Below are 21,340 nucleotides of genomic sequence, written 5' to 3' on the forward strand. Positions count from 1 at the left end.
TATTTTGCATCCTTGGTGCTGTGACTTCTATGAAATTAACTATGAAGAGTTAACAATAATTAAATGTACAGGTAATTAAGGAGACCCTCTCATCTCTCACAGACAGCCAGGAATGGATCTGCAGCTTTATCTCAAGGAGGACCTAGGCTCCATTCTTTAGGGAACACAATTATATTTCATGCTTTCAAAATCTAATTATTATATATATGTGTTAAACTGGGCTGTGTTTCTATTGTTCAACAACAGCAGTTTCCAAAGTAATCATAAGTATGACTTGCTCTTATTTTTTTATGATTCAGTGTATGAGAAGCCAAACTTTGGGAACAGTGACAGAAGGAGAAACCAATGATGCCCATCAGTTGAGATGTGAGAGAGGACAGACCATGGCTGGCTCTGCTACCAGTGTGACTTGGCAGCAAGTGCATCGTGTGACACTTGACATGTCTGAGTGATTTGCAGTCCTCACGCTCCTCTTACTTGGTCTTTCACAAATTACTTACAGAGAGCCTGTGAATCACTAATATGAGGCATTCCTGGCAGTGTTGAGACACATAAAATCTTGTATGGAAGCATGCTGTTGTAGCTGCTGCAGGAATACATTTAGAGGATCTCTGAATAAAAGGCAGACTAGCATGATATTGAATGTAACCTGGGACATATCCTTCATAGGTACATTAGGGAGGGTTATTGAGTTCAACGCTGCTATGCCACAGGATAGTATATCAAAGTCTGATGTGTGGACCTACCTTACAATCCTCATTTTGTGCCATTTCTGAGCTGCCACTGACCCTTTGCATCATTTTCATTTGTATACTACTGCATTAGTTTTCTAGCAGTTGCTTCCAGTGCTGAGCTATACCCCAGCCCAGCTTGAAGAGCACCTTCATTTTACTTGAGGGACAAAGGAGTCAGTTAAATTATGCAAGTAAAAAGCTGAAACTGGAACCAATTATGCCTATTGCTCCCTCAAGGGTCTGAATCACAGCAGTGTATTTTACAGAATACTTTAAAAATGGTTCTCAAGAATGTGGACCATAGTCTCATATGCATTATGAGCAAGTTCTGTAAGCTCCCAGATCCAAGAGCATGTAATTTTAGCAAGGCTTACTTTTTGAAGTATGTAATCCAGCAGGGAGGAAAAATGAATTATTTAAAACCTAATAGTCATAATTATGAAGAACGAAATTAGCATTACAATTTCTCAGTCAAATCTACATGCTGATGAAGAATGGAAAGATGTCATCTAAGAAGGAAAGAGGTTTTTGTGAGGAGAAACTTTCTACACTGTTTACAGTAGAAAGGCTAATATTTCAAATAACATTTACTTAGGGAATTTTTAATGAAATCATTAAGGATGTTGTGTCAAAATCAACAGATCCGGAGAAAGAGAATTATTTGCTTACCATGAATATGGCAAAAAAAGCTGAAATTTGTTCACTTATGTAGGCCAATCCCTGTTCCTCAGCAAAAGCCCTTTGGGCAAAGGACTAGATTGACACAAACAAGAATGCTTTTGGGGATAGAAGTTCCTTGTGAGGTTCAGTTACACCAGTTAACAACTTCACTAGAAATACTCATTCATTTCACAGTTGGGGATTAAGTAATGGAATTATTTTTAACTATTATTAACAGCAGCTTCTCAGCCTAAGGATTAGGTAACAGATCCTATTTCAAGTCTTTTTTAAGCTATTCAATTCAGGTATCTCAGGTTTTTCAGTGATCAATATTTCAACCTGTGTTTTTGTTTTCCTCCATGTTCCCCCACTTCACACATATTTCAAAAAAGTAGATGGAGTAGCAAGAGTATAAGCTTAGATCCCTTTCATAAAATGCTCTTTGAAGAACAAAATATGATCATACTTCCAAAGACATTCAGCAGCATTTGACTTTGCATTGAAGTGTACAGCACTTATGAAGTCAAAACAGGTTTATATTGTTGTAGGTTCTAAAGCATAACGCAGTGCCATATTGTGTCTTAAGCTCCTCTTTTTTTTTTTTTTCCAAGGTTACTATTCATCTCTTTGATGAAATTTTTAATAAAGTTCAGTTTTCCTTACTGCCTCAAGGTATTATTCTTGTAGAGAGAGCAAATAGTTATAAGAGAATTGTTCAGATTTTGCATATTCTAGAAAGAACATTCTAAAAATCCCGTTCCCTTACAGAGCCATAAACTGAGCTTTGAAAAGTATGTAGTTTCATCTTGCAGCAATGACAAACTGTATCTTATTATAAACATCAGAAGACAGCTTATAATAAATACTTAATCCTTTCCCTTCAGTAAAATACAGAATTTCTGGAGGTCGAATTGTGCTGTCATTTACAGTGATATAAATTTGGAATTACTTGATTGATTTGGGAATATTTATGGTGTTACACATTTTCATAATGTAAATGAGTAAGAATTTGACTCTGAAAAATAGAACTGTGTCTGGTATATTTTTCCTGTTTTGACATTTGTGCTTCTTGTCTTCTCAGCTACTGCTGCTAAAGTTTTAGCAGGCCTATCCCTGTGTAATTTGCCTCTTGGGAATAGCAAACAAAATACTGTGACTGTATCATATTAATGTGCTTATGCAATGGCATATTTATAGCCAGACAGCTCTTGTGATATTTTCTTTTCAGTATCTGGAAGGGGGAAGAAAATAAAACACCCTTACTTTATGCATGTTCTTTTAAAATTCTAGCAAAATAATTTTATTATTCTTTCTAGCAAGTCTGAAAAATGACTTTGTGAAAATTTGATGATTTTAATGACATTGTTCATGGAACACAGTTATCAGTATGCAGAGCATGGAATATAACTGGCAAACATCTAAAGTATTTCAGGCCTGTGTTTATCGTTGTGGACATTTATCCAGCAGAAAATATACCACTGTGGTTTTGGTCAATGGCTTTCAACAACCTAATTCAACAGATAGGTGAATTACTGGAGTCAGTCCTCCAACAAGCTCTCAGAAGGATTTAAGACTGAGTTTAATTGAGTGTCTCAGCACAGAGCCCTCACTTCATTGCAAGCCCCAGAAGCACCCAGCTTTTTCCTGTACCAGTCACTGTAAAGATCAGACTTCCACAGAAATCAGTGCCAGCTAGTCCCAGTTATGAACCATGGATTTTTCACTCTCATATTCAGATCACGTTTGCAGCAAGACATTTCTAACAAAATTTATCTGGGAAGCTTTACTGAGAATGAAGTTTGACATTCAGGAGCCATTTCAGTTTATACTGTTAGGTCATTTCTGCTCAACTGAAATAAAGGTATTGTCTTTGCTTCACAGTTTTGGGATGGTAAGGCCTGTCCAGATGGGGAAAAGTGTCTTAAGTGTTTTTTACTTTTCTTTGCACTAAAGTATTCTCATCACTATAAAATATGTTCAGCATGAGAAACTTAATATCAAAGTTCTGTAAATGATAGGTTAATGGAGAAAGATAGCTCTAAGTTTTTGTTTCCAAAAAACTAGAAAAAAATCAAAGAAATTGCTGAATAGATTTCCCAGTAAATTACTGTTGGTTTTTAAAAATTGTGGGATCTCAGCACCTCAGGACTGAGGTGCCGAGTCACCGAGACCACCCTTGGGGGGCTCGGGAGTCCTGGAATGTTGCCAGAAGTGTCTGGTGGCTGGACTTTGACCCTACACAGGAGACTACACCTGTATGAGGACAGGAGGATTTCACCGGGGTGAATGGTGAAGGGATTAGTTAATCAGAGGGTGAAACACAGGGTTTAGGATTTCTGTACAGGGGGGTTTAGAGAAGTAAGATGGAGGAATTGGGGCGTGTCCTGTCCTTCTTCTTCTTCTTCTTCTTCTCCTCCATCTTCTGTGGTGATGGTGGCACTTTGGGATTGGTCATTACTAAAAGTGCACCGGGCAATAAGGGTAAAAGGTATTGGGGAAAAATGATAAATATTGTACACGTAACTTTGGGTATAAAGATAGGTGACTGCCCGGAGGGCGAGACAGTGTGCTCATGGCTGGCTGCTGAGCAGACCTCTGTCAGGCCGAAAGAAAATCTTTTAGATAAACAATTAATAAACACAGAGACCGAAAGAAGAACTGAAGCCTCTTCTCGTCCTTTGATACGCGGGCTGCCCCAAGGCCACTCCGGGCCTTTCCAGGCCCTCCAAACAGCCGAAAACCGGACAAAAAATAACCCAAGAAAGAGAGACAATTTAGCTACACAAAATGAAAATTATCTTTGAGTCCACAGAAGTCTTTGAATGCATTGGAATCTGTCACACTGAGTTATCTAACAGAGGGCAGAGGGCAGTTTTGGCAGGCATTATAAGTCTCCAACCAAAGATGTACCTGTTAAGAGCCCAAGTCTTCAGTGTCATAGAGATTACTTTAACACATCCTGAAATCAAATATTAATACTACATTTTGCCATGCAAAAGAAACAGAGCAGTAAAATATACCCTGCATAATATTAAAATGCCATGCAAAATACTAAAAATATCAGTTTGTAATCCTTATGCAGCCATGTCTTCTAGATTACTAAGCTCCCTACTATCCTCCTGAAGGGTTCTCCAACAATCCTACAAACCTGTATAAATAGAAATCAAGCAGAGCAGTTCCTGGATTTCTTTTATTTAGAATTGAATTCAACGATATTTTCACTCCAGTGAATACATTCTTTCCCTGCTATGTCTTTCCAATACTTTAACATCTTTTGTGAATTATTGATACTACTACTGGGCACTTGTATTAATGTCAGAGGCAATAGAAGACTGAAATATTGCCTCCTCCAAACTCAATATTCTCACTCTTACATCCAGAATTCACTGGCCCTTTTGGATATAGAGGTGGATGAAGACCTCAAAGCACAGGATCTCCTTACCCTACTTGTAGTCAAGGGCCCCTGTTATAAGTGTGTACTCTTAAAGCTGTTTGGAGTGGTGGGAACAAGATGGGTTGCAATCACTTTTGCTGATTGTGAAACTAGCTTATCAGATTGTTCTCACATGCCAGTCTGTTTTTTTAATTATTTGTCTCCGTGGGACTTTTATCAGCAATGACTTTATTGTTTTCTTGGAGGCTAATCAAAATAAGTTAACCAAAATAAGCTAAGTCCAATAGGGAGTCAAGATCAATATACCCTTTATGACCACTTTTGTAGTCTATCAGCATTTTTTTATTTAATATGCACCATAATGATTTTCAATTCAAATAATTATTTATTTTTAATTTTTAAATTGTAGTTTCTCAAAGTTTTAATAAGTTAGATATTTTACAGAATATAAATACATTTCTACAATGCATTTATCTATTCAATTAATATTCTCACACCAAAGGATATTGAGCTATCCTGAAAATATGTATACTTCTCCATACATTCCTATTGATTTGCATTAATTAAATTGTTCTTTATTTTTTTCTTAGTGGAATCTCCTGTTAGTCATTCTGCCATATACTTGGGGTCAATATTAAATTGATAGGACTATAATACCTATACATCTCTTTTCAATATCGGCACAACCTCTGCTTTCTTTCAGTGCTCTGGAACTTCTCCAGTGTTTGAAAACTGTCTGAAAATGAATATTAACAGTCCATAACACTCTTTGATGGCTCATTTAAAATACTTGCATGTGATTAAACTGTATGTGCTTATTTAAGAAGATCTAATTTTAGAAGATGCAGATAACTAGATCTCCCTTGTTTTTCATTTTAATGTAAATAAAAACATGGGTTTTAAACACTGTGATTAAAGCTTTTGATTAGTCATGTTCTCTATTCCACAGTCTGTCAGGATAAAGGTACTGCAGACATTATTTACTTTCTTTTTCAAAAAGATTTAAAATAGTTAAATATTTGGAGAATATGGTTTATGATAGAGGGAACAGTGCAATGACCAACTAAATATATGTATATTTGTACATACATGATCGAGTATAAAGTAGTGATGTGCTGTATAAAACTGATAAGTACATTATGAGCTATTGGTAAAATCATAGAATAGTTTTGGTTTTAAGAGACCTTTAAATGTCATCTTGTCCAAACCCACTGCAATGAGCTGGCACATCTGCAACTAGATCAGGCTGCTCAGAGCCCCATCCAACCTAACTTCAGTGTTTTCAGGGTAGGAGCAGCTACCAGCTCTCAGGGCAACCTGTTCCCATGTTTCACCATTCTCATTGTAAAAAATGTTTTCCTTGTATCTAGTCCAAATCTACTGCCTTTTTGTTTAAAAACTACTCCTTGTCCTATTGCAACAGGCCCTGATAAAATGTTTGTCCCTTTTTAGTACTGAAAGGCTACAACAAGGGCTCCCTGGAGCCTTCTCTTCTCCAAGCTGAACAACCCCAACTCCCTCAGCCTTTCCTTGCAGGAAAGTTATTCTCTCTCTCTGATCATCCTTTTGGCCTCCTCCAGACCTGCTCTAATGGGTCCATGTCTTTCCTGCAGTCAGGACCCCAGAGGATGCAGTATTGCCCACAGGGTCTCCCATCGATTAGGTGATGTACTGTAGCTCACATGGCAGCACAAACCTTCTGATCCCACTCCCACCACAGCTCCCCCTTTATTCTGCATAAATAAATCCAAAATTGTGCTCTGGACAGAGGAAGGAACAAAAGACATTCACAAATCAAAGACCAAACCACTGCAACCACAGCTCAAACATGTCTTTTGAAGATAAAACAGCAGTTGTGTTGACTTATGCACACATTCAAGCTCAACATCCAGAGCATCCCACTGATTCTGTAATAATAAAATTAAGTCCTATGTACATTTATAAGCCCTTGGCTGTCAGGAATTCTTGCATTGTGGTTTATTTTCCTGCCACCTGCCATTCCTCTTATTTCTTGACTCAGATTTGCACTCACAGTAGACTCACAGGTGGATTTTTCTAAATCATTGTGAAAGAGCTTCATGGTTGCTGGATGCTGTCATCTGCATGACCAAAGCATCATGGTAATATATTTCATTGAAGAATGTGTGGCATAACTGGTATAAGGAATCAACAATAACAGAATAAATATGCACAAAATTTACAAAATTATTATATTTCTGACCACAGATATTGAAAATATGAAGCTGTCTTACGTGTCTTGAAATGGGAAATTTGAAGGTACAAAGAAACAGGTTAAGCCCCCAAATCAATGGTTCTGGATATTTTACATTACTAAAAAGAGATATCAAAAAGTGATTGGGAATGACTTGAGAAAGCACATTTTAAATAGTTGTAGTAAAAGCAAGTGAAAGCTCATGTCTGTCCTGGAAAGCAGCTCTGTGGTGTTGGTTCAGTCATTCCAAATGAACCTTCTTTACTTCCTCAGGTCTGCATCTCTTTCTCATGTGCCTCAAATTATGTGCTTTCTGGTGGGGCCCACCATATTCAGAGCAGTTTGTTAACACACTGAAGCTCTTTAAAATGCACACCATGTGTGCACAAAATGTCCTCATTTATCAGATTAGCTCACAGATCAGGCACAGTTCAAAAGAGCAGGATGGTGCCAGAACAAGGGTGTCAACTCACCCTGCAGTGTAACTGAACTCCCCCTTCAATCCAAGGCTGGGAATGGAAAACAAAGAGAACAAATTACTAGTTTTCAAGCTTTGCCTCATTTTAACTGACAGAGGCAAGTTACATTTTAATAAAGTAAATAATTTTTAGAACTTCTTTCCACAATTTCAGGGTGCATTCACACATCCTTTGCTAGCTCAAAGAGGCTGAGGTGAGGATCTCCTGCACGTCTACAGCTGCTGATTGCTGCCTCTCTGATCTGCCTCTGAAACTGCTCTCCCTAATGCTCCTCTCCTTCCAGACAGAGTAAAGGAGGTTCTGTCAAACAGTTTAAATGTGCTGACCCAGGCCCTGTTACAGATTTGAGCTGGTGGGGCAGTGGGAGGATGGCCAAATCTTGGCCACAAGACCATTCAAGCAGAAGCCTCTTGCACGGATGCAGATGTCTGAGCAAACCTCCATGGTCATGGCAGAGCTGGGATTGTGCCAGGGATTAGTGACACTGCCCTGAAGAGCCAGGCTCCCACAGCTGAGCTGAAGCATTTTGGCAATACAGTAACAGGTATTTCCATCCTGCTGGAGCAGGCTGTTTGTGAGGTAGACATATTTATCCATCCACCCCTGCACAAAAGTGCAGGTGCGTCCTAAACATCTGTAATAAGTAGATAGACAGGATTAATTCTTTCATCATGTAACAAGGCCCTCCCTGCATAATAGATGTGGCAGTATGTTTTATGGTATTCAGATTTCTGTCCTTTCCTTTCTACAAGCACGATATTGAGAAATGGTTGAGCAACACCAAATAACTTCAAGTGGCAGGAGATGTGCTAAATTATTCTGGATTAATTATTGAGTAATATAATAAAATATCAAACCAGAAAATCAAAATGTCAAGAATAGTGAGAAGGAAGAAATTCATACCAGCCCTCCAGCTAAAATCAGAGACTTATTGCTTCTGTGTCCTGACTTTAGCTTTCAGATTACTGATCCATATGAAAATAAACCCTCCTCTTGTGACTAAATCTCTTCCTACTAACCAACAGAGAATGATAAGAAATATGAGATATATCAAATAGTGGTATATTGCTTTAATACATAACAATACATGCCCGCTGAGGGCAAAACATATCCTATCATTACTTTGAAGTCTCTTACTCAAATTCAGAAAACAAATGATAGGAGAAATCTGCTTGGCAAGGGGAGGAGAGGGAGGAACACACAAAATCCAATTGCTATTGTGAGATTTCGGACATAAATTAAGGCATGAATTTGAAACTGATATAATAGTTGTGGTATTACTCTGCATATTAATAAAAATTAGAATCCTAGAATTGTCAAGGTTGCAAAAGACTTATAATATCATCAAGTCCAACCATTAATAATTCAGCACTACCATGTTCCCTCCTGAAGTGCCCCATCCACATATTTTTTCAACACTTCTAATGACAGTGATTCCAGTTCCCTGGGCAGCCTTTTTCAATGCTTAACCACCCTTTCAGTGAGGACATTTTTTCCTAATGTCCAATCTAAACATCTCCTGGTGCAACCTGAGGCCATTTTTTCTCATTCTGTCACTTGTTACATGGGAGAAGAGACCAAATCCCACTTGGCTACAACCTCCTTTCAGGTAATTGCAAGGTCTCCCCCGAGTCTGCTTTTCTCCAGGCTAAACAACCCCAGCTCCCTCAGCTGCTCCTTGTAAGACTTGTTCTCCAGCCCTTTCACCAGCTTTGTTAACCTTCTCTGGACATTTCCTTTGACTTGATTAAAACCTTTTATACAAAAATGGTTATGCATTAGATAGGATAATTTATACAGTCTATTTTGTGAATAAGCACTAGCAATGGATTACACATAAATTGTTAGATTGTTGCTGTGACCCTTATTCCCAGGCACTTATAAATAAATATATTCCCCTGTGGCTTCACTAAACCTTTGAAAAGTACATTTCTATGCAAATCTGTGAAAAGTTATATGGCAGTGTTATATGGCATTGCACAAGTTGTCCAGCACCATAGCAGACTGTGGAGCAGCCTGACAGCTGATGGATTGGAAGCTCCAGGCCATTTTCAGTAGGTACATTTAAAATTAGAAGGTATAAAAAGCTGGATATAAAGTACAGAGGACAATTTTGCCATATTCAACATATGTACTGGATAACCTCCTATTAATATCTTAGTTATGCACTGATAATACACAATATTCACATGGTCCTTTGCTAACTCTTACTAACATTGCTTAACAAGAAAAACAAGTGATGCTCCGATGCAGAAAATGCAGCTGTCTGCCATGCACCAAGGGAATGCCTGGCAGCTGCCAGCCTCCAGCCTGACCCTGGAGTGTGATGGCCAGTGCTGACCCTGCTGGAAGGTGGCAGGGTTGGGACAGGCTTGCTGCTGCCTGAGCCAACACCTCCTGAATCACTGAATGGAATGGCGTCAGCGACAGGCTTGGGTTACACATTCATGCAGTTTATATCCACCCCAGAACTGCAATGGGAAATCACTTGATAGCTATTTATTGTTCTAATAGACTGTTATAGCAGGAGGCTACTGTAAATAATACTTAAAGAGGATGCTGAAATGAGGCTTTTTCTGTTATGAAGACATAATATCTTTGAATAAGGCACCGTATGTCAGATTTGCTGCTCTTTTCCTAATGCAGAACAAAAAAGCATTTGAATACTGAATTCTATTCTCTGAAATGAAATAAGGAACCTTTAGGCCACACAATAAAAATAATTTAAAATTATATGCATTAGGCACTTGAGAAAAGATATTCAGCCCAATTTTTTCCACAAAATTTTTTTTTCTTTCACTGGAAACCAAAGGAGTTTTCAAAAGAGAGCCTGTTTCAACAGGCTTTTTAGGATAAAAAGTACCTCCCTCCTTTAGTAGCTTATATGATAATACTCAGCCAAGTATGGCACCCATAAGATCATAAGAGATGATGGCACCCCCTAGGTGATTAACTGACAGATACATTGTTTAAACTTTTAAAGAGTTTGGTGTGTGGCCAACATGAGTACCAGCACCGAGATCTGATTTTTCAGATCTACAGCAAATGGCCTTTACACAGCAGGAGTAATTGGTGATGATTATACACTATAGTCCATAGAGTCCCATGAATTTTCTGGCTATTGTGAGAAAACAAGAGAAAATAAGGTCCTGAGTCCAAGCATATATCCTGTGTGGGAAGTGTTTGTATCTTTTTAGAGTTTTCCACAGCCCACCTTTTCTGTGCCATGATCAGACACCACATATCTAAACAATCTTCAATCTCATCACAGTTCCTCTTTACCTTTTCTTCCTCTTCTCCCCTTTCACACCTGTACATGCCCCTTCTATCTGGCCCTTGCAAGTGCCTCCACTATTTCTTCTCCCAGAATTCATCATACTGTTACATTCCAGATGCCAGGGGATACAATCCCTCTATGTCATTATCCATCACAGTGATATTGTATGAAAACCCAAAAAAAATGCAGAGAAAATCCCTTGACCCGTGCAGTGCACAGTGGAACATTATCAGCACAGCCCAGTTCCTCTGTGGATAAATTCTAGCTCTTATAAACTCTATTGAGAGTATGCAAATATATTAGTTCTAAAACTTTAGGAATTCACCAAATGGTATCAGGTTTTTCAGGAAGAGCAGGAGGTAGGACCCTGAAACCACCTTCTGCTAACTACCTTCCTCATTCAAAACAGAGCTCCTGGGGGTGTAACCTCTTGGCTGAAATATTTGTAATGATGCTACAGAAAGCATTTCTTCTTTTTCCTGTCTCACAAATTTCTTGGATGGGAAAAATAAAGTCTGAAATAGAAATATTTCTATTATGAAATATTCTATTTATCTATTAATTATTCTAATTATCTATTAATATTCTAAATATCTATTAATATTTATCTATATATTCTATTATGAAATATGTGCTACTTGGGCTAAATTAAGTCTGAGAAAGGTATAAGCAACTAAAAGCAAAGCATTACAAGGGGAAACAACTCAAAATTTCACACACAGTACAGTGAGGGCTCTATAATATATCTTCTATGTAAAACGACATCTTGATCTCCTTTTCAGTCAGAACAGCATGAGTCTTTTTTTTTTCTTAGCATATAGGAAAAGATATCTAGTTGTGAGACATCTTTCAATTGATGTAAAAACATAGATAGGCTCTACCTTCCATATTGAAGAAATTTTGAGAAGTACAAACATGTCAGATACAAAATGAAGAGTCAGACATTTAAAGGGAAGTGGTGGCACACATAATTATCCACCTCACATTCAGAATTATTTTAAAGAATGTTAGAAATATTTTTAATACTGAGTAAGTAGGTATTTATTAAATGACATTGTTTAAAAAGTCCCCAGCCCTTTAGCAAACACACTGGCCAGAAAGATACTGTGGAGTTATTATGGTTATGACCAAATAAATTAAAACATTCATAGCTAATGGTGACAGCAAATAGCTGAGCACAGCAGGAAGCTGTCATCAGTAATTTACATATTCACTTCTAATTGTGCCTATGCATCATTAAGATTGTTCGTATTTGCATTTGCTGTCCTCTGAACCAAGTCATTTTCCAGTGGCATATATTCACTTTCACTGCAGGTAACTTTCATTACTGGTAATTAAAGGACAATTTTTACCACATTATTCTACAGGAAACAAGAAGTGGTTGCTGAGATTGATTAATATTTAAACTAAGTTTGAGATGCAATCAGTCTCAGAGGCACAAGAGATTATTCCAGTTATGTAATGAAAAGTAGCAGGACACCCCCCCCCCCGATTTGTTTCTTTGTTTTTGAATATCCAAAGCTTATCCTTTAAAATTTGTTGGAATGCACTAGGTGGCCTGATTTATTTTTAAATGTTCCCAACAGAGAATAGCCTCAGTCTATGTGTAATGACTTTTTACCCTCATTTCTGCACATTCTGTGTTTGAGCTCTGACTGGGACAATACCAAGGAGGATGTCAATGTTATCTTAGTGTGGAAGTGATTTTCTAGTATACAACTGCACCTGAAGGTTGCTGTGCATCCAATTGCTGTCGAATCCCTTTTGCCTTCAGTGCTATGGAAGATGGTCTTTTTCAAACACCACTCAACCCTACAGACTCAGCATTGCTTCCAGTTGAAGCTTTACTGTTTCACTGGGAGCTGGAACAGACCCAAGAACTGTAATGTGTTTTCACTTGCTGAAAAAAACCCTATTATGTTGTCCCTTATTTTGCCATCCAAATACTGTGCTTGGTAATACTATCACTACAAAATTGCTGTCAAATATTTATTTTTATTGGGGAAATAGTGCTCCTTCTGTAGTAGCATGATGTTATAATTTAATTATTTTTTCTTTTCTGCTTTGTGATGGAAAACTGCAATTCAATGAAGTATATATTTAAATGCAAAAGAGGCACACCAATTAATCAGTACAGAATACGAATGCTTTTAATCTGCATCAAAAAAACGGTGGCGCTTAGAAAAACACCAATCTTTTAAATAGAAAGAACATAAAAGTAATTCCTATCCATGCTCAGATTTCCTCAAATAGAATGAAAAATTGCAATTGTGCAATTAGATTATCTTCACAATAATATATTCTTTTAAAGCTTTGCATTATGCTAAGCACATTTTGATAAGCCTTTAATTTTTTTTTTTATAATTTTAATTGTTAAGAAAAAAATCCACAGAGATAGCTCAAATGTTAGCTCTGAAACACAGATGTTTACTGTTTTCTGGTTTTTATTCATCCACTGTACCAAACACAGAAACTAAGTACTGAGGATAAGAAATAAATTAGTCTGGGAATATATAGTAAGTATATATAATAAGTTAGGCATAGCCAGGAGTGTGAAGTAATCAGTTCTGAGGTGTGGATAAATTAGGTGATAGCACACTACAATCCACTCAATTATCTGTGATCATAGGAGACTGGGAACTGATGGAGAAGAGAAAAACACAGTGGAGCTGCTCCAAGGAACACCAGAGACACTTCAGTTCTGTGTGTGGCAATGTAGTCCAGAAGAGCTTATTAACCCTGTGTTCAGCACTAGGCAGTGGTCTCGAGGCATTGTTTGCAATGTTGCATGAATTTGCAAAGCCATCTTAGGCTCTGCTTCTCAAGGAAGCAGTTACAGCTCTGCAAACCATGTCTGAGCCTGTGAGTCTCATTAAGCCTGGGCTGGCTCTATATACATTCTCCCAGGAACATTCTTGGTTGTGCTATTCTCATAGGCTTTATCAAGCAGTGAAAAACAGAACAGAAATGGTGCTAAAGGTGTTTTCAGACTTCAAAACATTTTCCAAGATTTTAAGCAGTGTTTTTCTTCCTCTTAGGGATGCTCACTCCAAAAGCTGAGCAAGTAGGACTGCTGATAGGGGCCATCTACCCTTTCAGTGCCTGCTTTCAATTCAGAGTCACAGAAGACTTGTCTTTGGGTCTGTTATACTCCCTTTCTCTGCTAATTATGCAAATATTACTTTTTCCTGGGCAAGGTGTCTGTCTGCTTTTGACCAGAAGCTCCATGTAGGGTGAAAAACCTTTCCCAGGAAAATTTTCATTTCGTAGGTACATATCAAAGAAATTCTCCCATTTTAAAGGATTGCCATCCTCCAACAAACAGCTATTAACTCAGAAAATCCTAACCTACCCTCTAATGAGTATGCCAAACCTGCATGGGTCTATTCAAAAAGCTGACTTTCACTCCATGCCTACCCCTTGCAATAAGATGGCTCTTTTCATATTTAAATTACCTTTCTAAAGCTATAAAATAAAAGAATGAAAAAAAATGCTAATAAAAAGGATTACTGCCAGAAGCCCACCTCCTGCTTTAAGTGGCTGCTCTAAAGTCAGTCCTTCCACAAAATGTTCTTATAACAAACCAGTTTAGCTCCATTTGTTAGTGGTGTAAGAAGCAAGTCTTCTTAGCATTTGTCACACAATAACCATCTTCCCAGGTAGGTCTAGGAGCAGGAAATGGGCTGTCTGAGGTTCTGCATGTTTCTGCCTGTACCACCAGGGTCTAGATCACCCATTTTTCCCATATTCTTAGGGCAGTGGATGCCTTGACAGTATTTTGAGGGATTAAGAAGATAAGCCTACCTTGTGATGGGCAGATGGAAGTGACAGAAGCAGAAGGGACCTGGACTGGGAGCTGGGAATGGAAAACAGGAGAGGAATTCCTTGACGCAGTGGAAGTGGAAAGGAAACATCAGGAGACAACCTGATGGCCAAAGGCTGAGCTGACAAATATGCAAGAGTGAAAGCAAAATTAAAGAGGCCAAAGGAACAAGGGATCCAGTGGAACACAGGAGGAGAACCACCGAGATGACGGATGGAGAAAACTGTAGCGGAGGTGACGGAAAAGGAGAATTGCTGTCACCAGAGTACTGCTGAGGAGCAGAGATAAGCATGCAGGAGGGATGAAGAGGAGAGAGTTTTATGAAAAATGAGGTTGAGACAGAAGGCAAATCCTGCAAGTGAAAATATATTAGAGGAGAAAGGTCATGTCAAAATACAGTAAAACTATTTATTTTTTGCCACTCTTATCTTGTGCATTCTTGAAGCTGCAATTTTGAATCTTATTACTTCTGTGCTCCCCAGCAGCTCTGGCTGCCTAGCAATGCCTGGCTGTGCTGCACAAAGCTCGTGGCTGCCTAGCAACTGCCAGGGGGCTGTGCTGGGGTCTCTGACCAGCTCAGGGATGCAGTCCTGCCCCAAACACCCCTGCTCCCCTGGCAAGCCAGGAAACAGCATCTCCAGCTGTTAACAGTTTTGATGAAAACATTAAAAATATTAATTAGGAAAAAGGGCACATGGAGGTGACGAAAAGAGTGCAGAGTGCATGACAAATTGTTTCAAAAATGCAGGAACAGCCCCATTCATCTCTGCAATACTCAAACAATCTGTGAGGACAACCGAAATATCAATATGGGTCATTATTCTGGTTCTTAAATAAAGCTCTGTGCTAAAGCAAAGGAAAGGAACCCAATGCTGCTATGCACCTTCTTGGGCAGCTATTAAACAGGTAGAGGAAATACTGAAAAAGCAAATTTTGGTACCAAGAAAAAAACCCTGTTAGGAGTATTAAGTACTCACAAAGCCTCATCCTAGTACAGCCATACTTGTGTAACTATCATTGCAATCAACAAAAATTTTCTTACAAGAAAATGAGACTTGGCATTTGGCAGCAGAGTTGATGTGGCTGATCTGAACAGCCCTGTGTCCTCCGTGCTTCCAGCTGCCCCCTCAGATCCCTCATCTCCCTTTCCACTGCACTGTCAGAAATGCTTGTGTAGCTAAACAACTGAAACAGGAATCAATCCAGCTGAGAAATGGTCCAACAAAAAATAAAGGGTTATTTTCCAATCAACACTACTGAAGCAAGTACTGTTCGTTCCCAAGGGAAAAACAGAGACACATACCAATCTATGGCCAAGGAAAGGGAACAGACAGTTACAGAGCTACACAAATTACAGTGCAGGAGAAGTTGCTGTGATACTGCTACTTTGCTGCTGTTCTAAACAGCACTTAGAATATAGTCACATTTCTCTTTCCCAGCCAAAAATGGGAAAAGAGAGGATTGCCCCTGGAGATCTCATGCCCCACTGAGGAGGAGAAAATCTCAGATGTAAAGTTGAGACATTGAGAGATATATATGCACATTTTACTCTGGATAGGATCTCATTTGGGTGATTGTTTAGGTGGAGATTGATGGACATAATTATACATTTTCCTCTGCCAGTCCAGCAGCCCAAGACAGGAAAATTTTAATTCCCAGCTCTTTTGCACACTTGAAGTATCTTGTTTAAGTTAGGTAATTTTTTTTCTAATTAGCAGTTTATTGCTGGTGCAATGAGAAAGCGTGACAAAGCAAAAAAGCCCAAACCCAACAAAATAAACCAAAATGAAAAGAACAACAAAATAAAACAGTTTCTATAAAGAAACCCCAGTGAATGCAGTTTAGATACCCACTACTATCTTCAGCAAATGTCAGCTCAAGCCCAAGGTTTATTGATTGTGGCTCAGCACTGGTTCTGCTAGATTTGCACTCTTTCAGGTGCTTTAGAATCACTCGGTGTACACACCATGCAGACTCGTGGAGCCAGCTTCGATCTATCGCACCTGAGTCAATGCACATCCAAGAGCCTCAGACACAAAGGCACTCAAGGGACCCTGCAGAGAGTTATTTAGAAAGAAGGAGGGCTAACATGGGGCAAAAGCTAATAAGACCTGCTGGTCCTATCAGCTGGCCATATCCACACCACAATTCCCAGTACACCTTACACTGTGTGGCCCTCACAGCAGCACTGCCATGGTTGTATGGCACCCAGATGACAGGTCCTGCAGGAGTGGCCCTGGTTTTGTTGTTTATCTACCCCGGGTCTAACTCGCGGGCATGGGGACAAGGCCTGGCCGTGCCACGGCAGCTGCAGAAGAGCCTCAACGCAGTTGTCACAAGGTGGCGACCTTTGATGTGCTCCTCCGAGGTGTTGTGAGGCGTTGTGAGAACATTTTGAATACTCTTGGTGGGATTTGTGCAAGGCCTTTCAGGCGGCAGCAGGGCACGGGGCTGCAAGCCCCTCCGGGAGCCGCTGCTCCGCTGTGTGAGGTGGATGCACCCCCGGGGAGCCCCCAGTGCCAGCCCAGCAGTGTCCTGTCATGGCCTTGCAGGACAAGCCTGCTCACCAAGTGAAACACAACACATTTAGCAAAACACGTGCCAGTCATTCTTCTCATACTGAAAAAAGTCAATGGGCAAGGCCCCGCACATTTGTAATTTCTTTTACACGGGCAGCTGTAACATTTTAAGAAGAGCCAACAACAATTGTGCTACATTTGAGGATGTTAACAGCTTCCACGAAGCCAGTCTGTGATCTGTAGGCAATTACAGACTCATTCAAGCCAATGGGTGTTAAGCAATTTGCAGTCAAAATGAATAGAGAAATCGAATTTGTCTTTGTATTAATATACAGCTGGAAACAAGAAGTCAGTACTGGAAACAAGGAGAAGCCAGTGCCCAAGAGGGGTGATGCCTTGTAAGGCTGACCTAGAACAGAGGTAAAGAATAAAGTAGGTATTTATTAGAAGGCCTCAATGGATACACCTTGGGCAGTACAAGAGCCCAGCCAGGGCTACACCCCAAGATGAACCCAAAATGGTCACAAAATGGACAACCAGTCACAGGGTCTCTCACTTTTATAAGTTCTGGTCCATTTGCATATTGGAGTTAATTGTCCAGTTATAACTTTAGCTTATGAAGCCCCATCCTTCTTGTTTTTCTCTCTTCAGTCCACATTGTTTATGTTCTTGGGCCTGAAATTTGGATCGTTTGTCCTTCTCTAGCTTGGTTGCCAGCTAGAGATGAAATTGCTTTGTCTCCTTACTCTGTGAAGAGAGCTTACTATTCCCTAATATGCAGCTTAGAACTACACACTAAAGCAGTACAGAAGCTGAAAAATAGAAAAGCTAAAACTTGAGGCATCAGGGGTTCTGGTCACACTTGCCTTGGGACACATTTAAAGCTCACCAATATCTCAATACAAACAAATGGAATTATTTTACATTGAAAGGAATCCAAAATAAAGTGTTTTATTGGACATTACAAGCTGCCCTAAAGAGAGTTATTAAAACCCCTTTGGAAATAATTTTGCTAAGCTGCCAAGTAAATTAACCATCAGAAGATAGCAATGTAGATGCATTTCTATCCCACAGCAAGTGCTGCAAACCTACCAGCTCCTTCTGCTCCTCAAAAAGCTCTCCAATACTTTTCTTGGTACCTGTCTGGCTGTTCCCACACAGGGGTTATTTTTCGTAATTCCAACTGCAAAGAGTTTCCCAGGCCCACTGGTCCTTTCCAGGCTCCTTACCTTTCATCCTTGCTTCTACAGTTCTGGGCTGAGATGCTGGACTTTGCTGAGCACAGAGGTGAAGGGAGATCTATTTTTTTCCCTCTCCTTCTCCATTTTGTTTTAGAGAAAGCAAAAGTACACCAAAGCATCCTGACCAGAACAGTACTGCAAACAGGAGATAGACTACAGAGAACATGTAAAATGTCACATGATTATAGAGATGAGCAAGTCTTCTCTTACTATAATGTGAGCTTGAGACAATTTTTTTCTGAGACATGCTGAATTTTAACCACTGTGTGGCTTTCTCTAGAAAATGAGAACTAACTGCATTTGTGTTTGTGACTGGAGACATGCAGCACATGCCACAAACAGCAGAGCCTTGCAGATGACTTTTTCTGGGCCTGTTACTCATTGCAAGAGCAGGCACAGACATCTCAGCAGAGCAGTCACCTGCTGTTACTGGCTTCTCTTCTGGCATGATTGCAAAATCAGGATTTTACTTACTAAAAACACATGCAAGAGAGATTGTACTAAGTAATCACCAGACCTTTGTCTTCCATACCTTTGCTAACAGCCAGAGGAAGCCCTGAACAATGATTAACAACTGAGGTAAATGAGTAGCAGGAATACTGTATTTATCTCAGACAAGTATTTGAACTCTTATGAACCTAAATCCAGGCAGTCACTAACTGTTAGCAGTTATACTGCACAGGCCTTGACTAAGATCTACACATTTTGGATTCAGTATTTCTCCCTCCCCCTCAGGGGGAAATTCCCTGGAAGGGAAGTTGTCCCAAGCCATGATCATCCTAACATCTTATCAGTCTTTTGTTATCTTTGGAATGGTCTGCCGGGAGGTAGTGGAGTCACTGTCTCCGGAGATGTTTAAGGAAACACTGGCCCTTACATTTAGGGCTGTGGTCTAGTTGACATGGTGGTGGTCAGTCATGGGTTGGACTCGATGATTTCAGAGACCTTTTCCAACCTAATTGATTCTGCGATCTTCCAAAATTTTAGCCTGCCAGACGGTAGATAACCAGAGCAGCGCTTTCCTCCCAGACCCTTTTGGCCTCTGCTGCAGAGGCGCTGCCTCCGGACAGCACTGTGGGGCTGGGGCTTTTCTGAGCGGGGTGGGGGATGGACATCACTGTCTCCCCTCGTCTCTGGGCTCTCAGCAGGACAGTCCTGCGGTCCCGCCACAGGAGCCGGCCAGGCCGGAGCACTCCGGGCCCAGCGCGTCCCTCCGGCCCGCGGGCGGTGCCCATGAGCAGCGGCCGCCCCGCGCATGCGGCCGGCCCTGCCTACAACTCCCGGCTGCCTTCGCACAGCGAGGGCGGGCTTTTCCTCTTTTTTTCTTGGTTTGTTTTTTTTTTTCTTTTTTTTTCCCCTCCCCTCGGAGGGGAAGGATGGGTGGGGAAAGCGAGCGTTCACGAAAGCGAGGCGAGGAGGAATCCCACAATACCAGGCGGGTTGCGAGCCCGGCGCTGCCGCTGTCTCTTTAATGCAAGAGGAAGCGATGCGGAGGGGTGGAAAATGGCAGAGTTGCAGATGTTGCTAGAGGAGGAAATCCCTTCTGGCAAGCGAGCTCTGCTCGAGAGCTACCAGAACCTCACTCGAGTCGCCGACTACTGCGAAAACAACTACATCCAGGTGAGGGGCGGCGGGGCAGCGCACCGGCGGCGGGGCTCGGCTCTCCGGTGCGGCGGCGGGGCCGGAGCCGCCCGAGGGGCAGCGGCGCCTGGCTGCCCCCGCCGCGGCTCCCGCCCCGCAGCCGGTCCCTCGGGTTTGCCTTTTCTTTCAACTTTCCCAGCTGAACGGCCAGGCTTCCCTTCCCCCGCTCCAGAGGGGAAGGGAGGGGGTTATTATGTCAGTCCGGCTCCGAGGGTGTGTCTTTTTTTTTTTCCTTTTTTTTCCTTCCCCCCCTCTGTATTTATTTATCATGAGTCACATCCCGGAGACCTCCCAGGGCTGGGGTGGGGGTGAGGGAGGCGCGGGGGCCCCCGTGCCTCTCCGTGCGGCCGGCTCCGAGCCGGTATCCCGGGTTTCCCCACGGCTTCCCGGCGGCGGGGCTCCCTCCGGGGGCCGCGGAAGGGCCTCGGGGCGGCGGTCGGTGGCGGTGGCCGGGGCGGATGCGCCGCACGTGGGGCGCGGGTGCCGGGCGACCCCGCACCGCGCTCCGCCGGGGCCGACGCCGCAGCGGCCGGGGAGCGGAAGGGGCCCCGCACCCGGGTGACATCACGGAGCTCGGGGACCCGCGCCGGGTCCTCCTCGGCGAGTGGATCCCGGCGGGGCCGGGGGAGCCGCGGCGCTGCGGGTCCGCAGCGCTGCCGTGAGTGGCGTGCGGGGGCAGGAGGCTGCCCGTGGGCTGGCAGCGCCGTGCGGGCGTGAGGCGGCGTTTCAAAATGGCAATCTGTGCCTCTCGCAGCCTGCCCGGCTCCGACACCCTACAGCAGGGATTGCAGACCGCGTCTCTCATGCGGGAAGAGGCTCCATTGGTTGTAGCGTCTCTCCACCGGTCGGTGTGGATTTTTTTCCATCCCATACATTGCCAGTGCTTCTTGGCCTTCTTTAAAGTCTGCTTTTGTGAAGCTACTTTAAGCACAATTTGCTATTATTATTTTTTCAGGATTTACATCACGTGACTCTAAGTCTCGGTCTTTAGTCATGCTGATCTGGATGCAGAACCATCCAGAGATACTTTTTTTTTTTCCGTAAAAAATTTGAAGGGGAAAGGCAAATAAACTTTATTTACTAGACAGCTCGTAGAGTGAACTTGTTGAATCTAATACTAGATTACCTGTGATAAGTATTTAATACAGGTTACTAACGTCTTCAGTATCCATCATTGCTGGTAAGCAAGCATACTGTTTTTAGTGATGGAGCAGCAAATATGGAAGCACATCTTTAATGATACAAAGTGATTTTTTAAAATGAGGTATTTGAATTAAAACTGCTCTAAGAAGCCATATTTTCAAGTTTTGATTTTTTTTTGTGGTATATGAGGTAGTATGAGTTAATGTCTATTTATGCT

General features: G+C 41.3%; 1 protein-coding gene across 11 annotated transcripts in view; it reads left to right on the top strand.

The window, feature by feature from the left end:
- The first annotated feature begins 19,681 nt into the window (after positions 1–19,681).
- Positions 19,682–21,340, top strand: part of ABI1 (abl interactor 1) — a 77,375-nt gene continuing 75,716 nt past the window's right edge. For 6 of the 11 annotated variants that reach the window (XM_074534635.1, XM_074534663.1, XM_074534629.1 and 3 more), the window contains exon 1: positions 19,684–19,959. In XM_074534635.1, coding sequence (XP_074390736.1) covers positions 19,843–19,959 — 117 coding nt within the window. In that variant the 5' untranslated portion in view covers positions 19,684–19,842. Of the gene's footprint in view, positions 19,960–21,340 lie in introns of all 11 variants that reach the window. The other 5 variants (XM_074534626.1, XM_074534627.1, XM_074534642.1 and 2 more) reach the window with 3 other exon arrangements.

This window comes from Zonotrichia albicollis, chromosome 1 (assembly GCF_047830755.1).
Source record: "Zonotrichia albicollis isolate bZonAlb1 chromosome 1, bZonAlb1.hap1, whole genome shotgun sequence".
Classification (NCBI taxonomy): domain Eukaryota; kingdom Metazoa; phylum Chordata; class Aves; order Passeriformes; family Passerellidae; genus Zonotrichia; species Zonotrichia albicollis.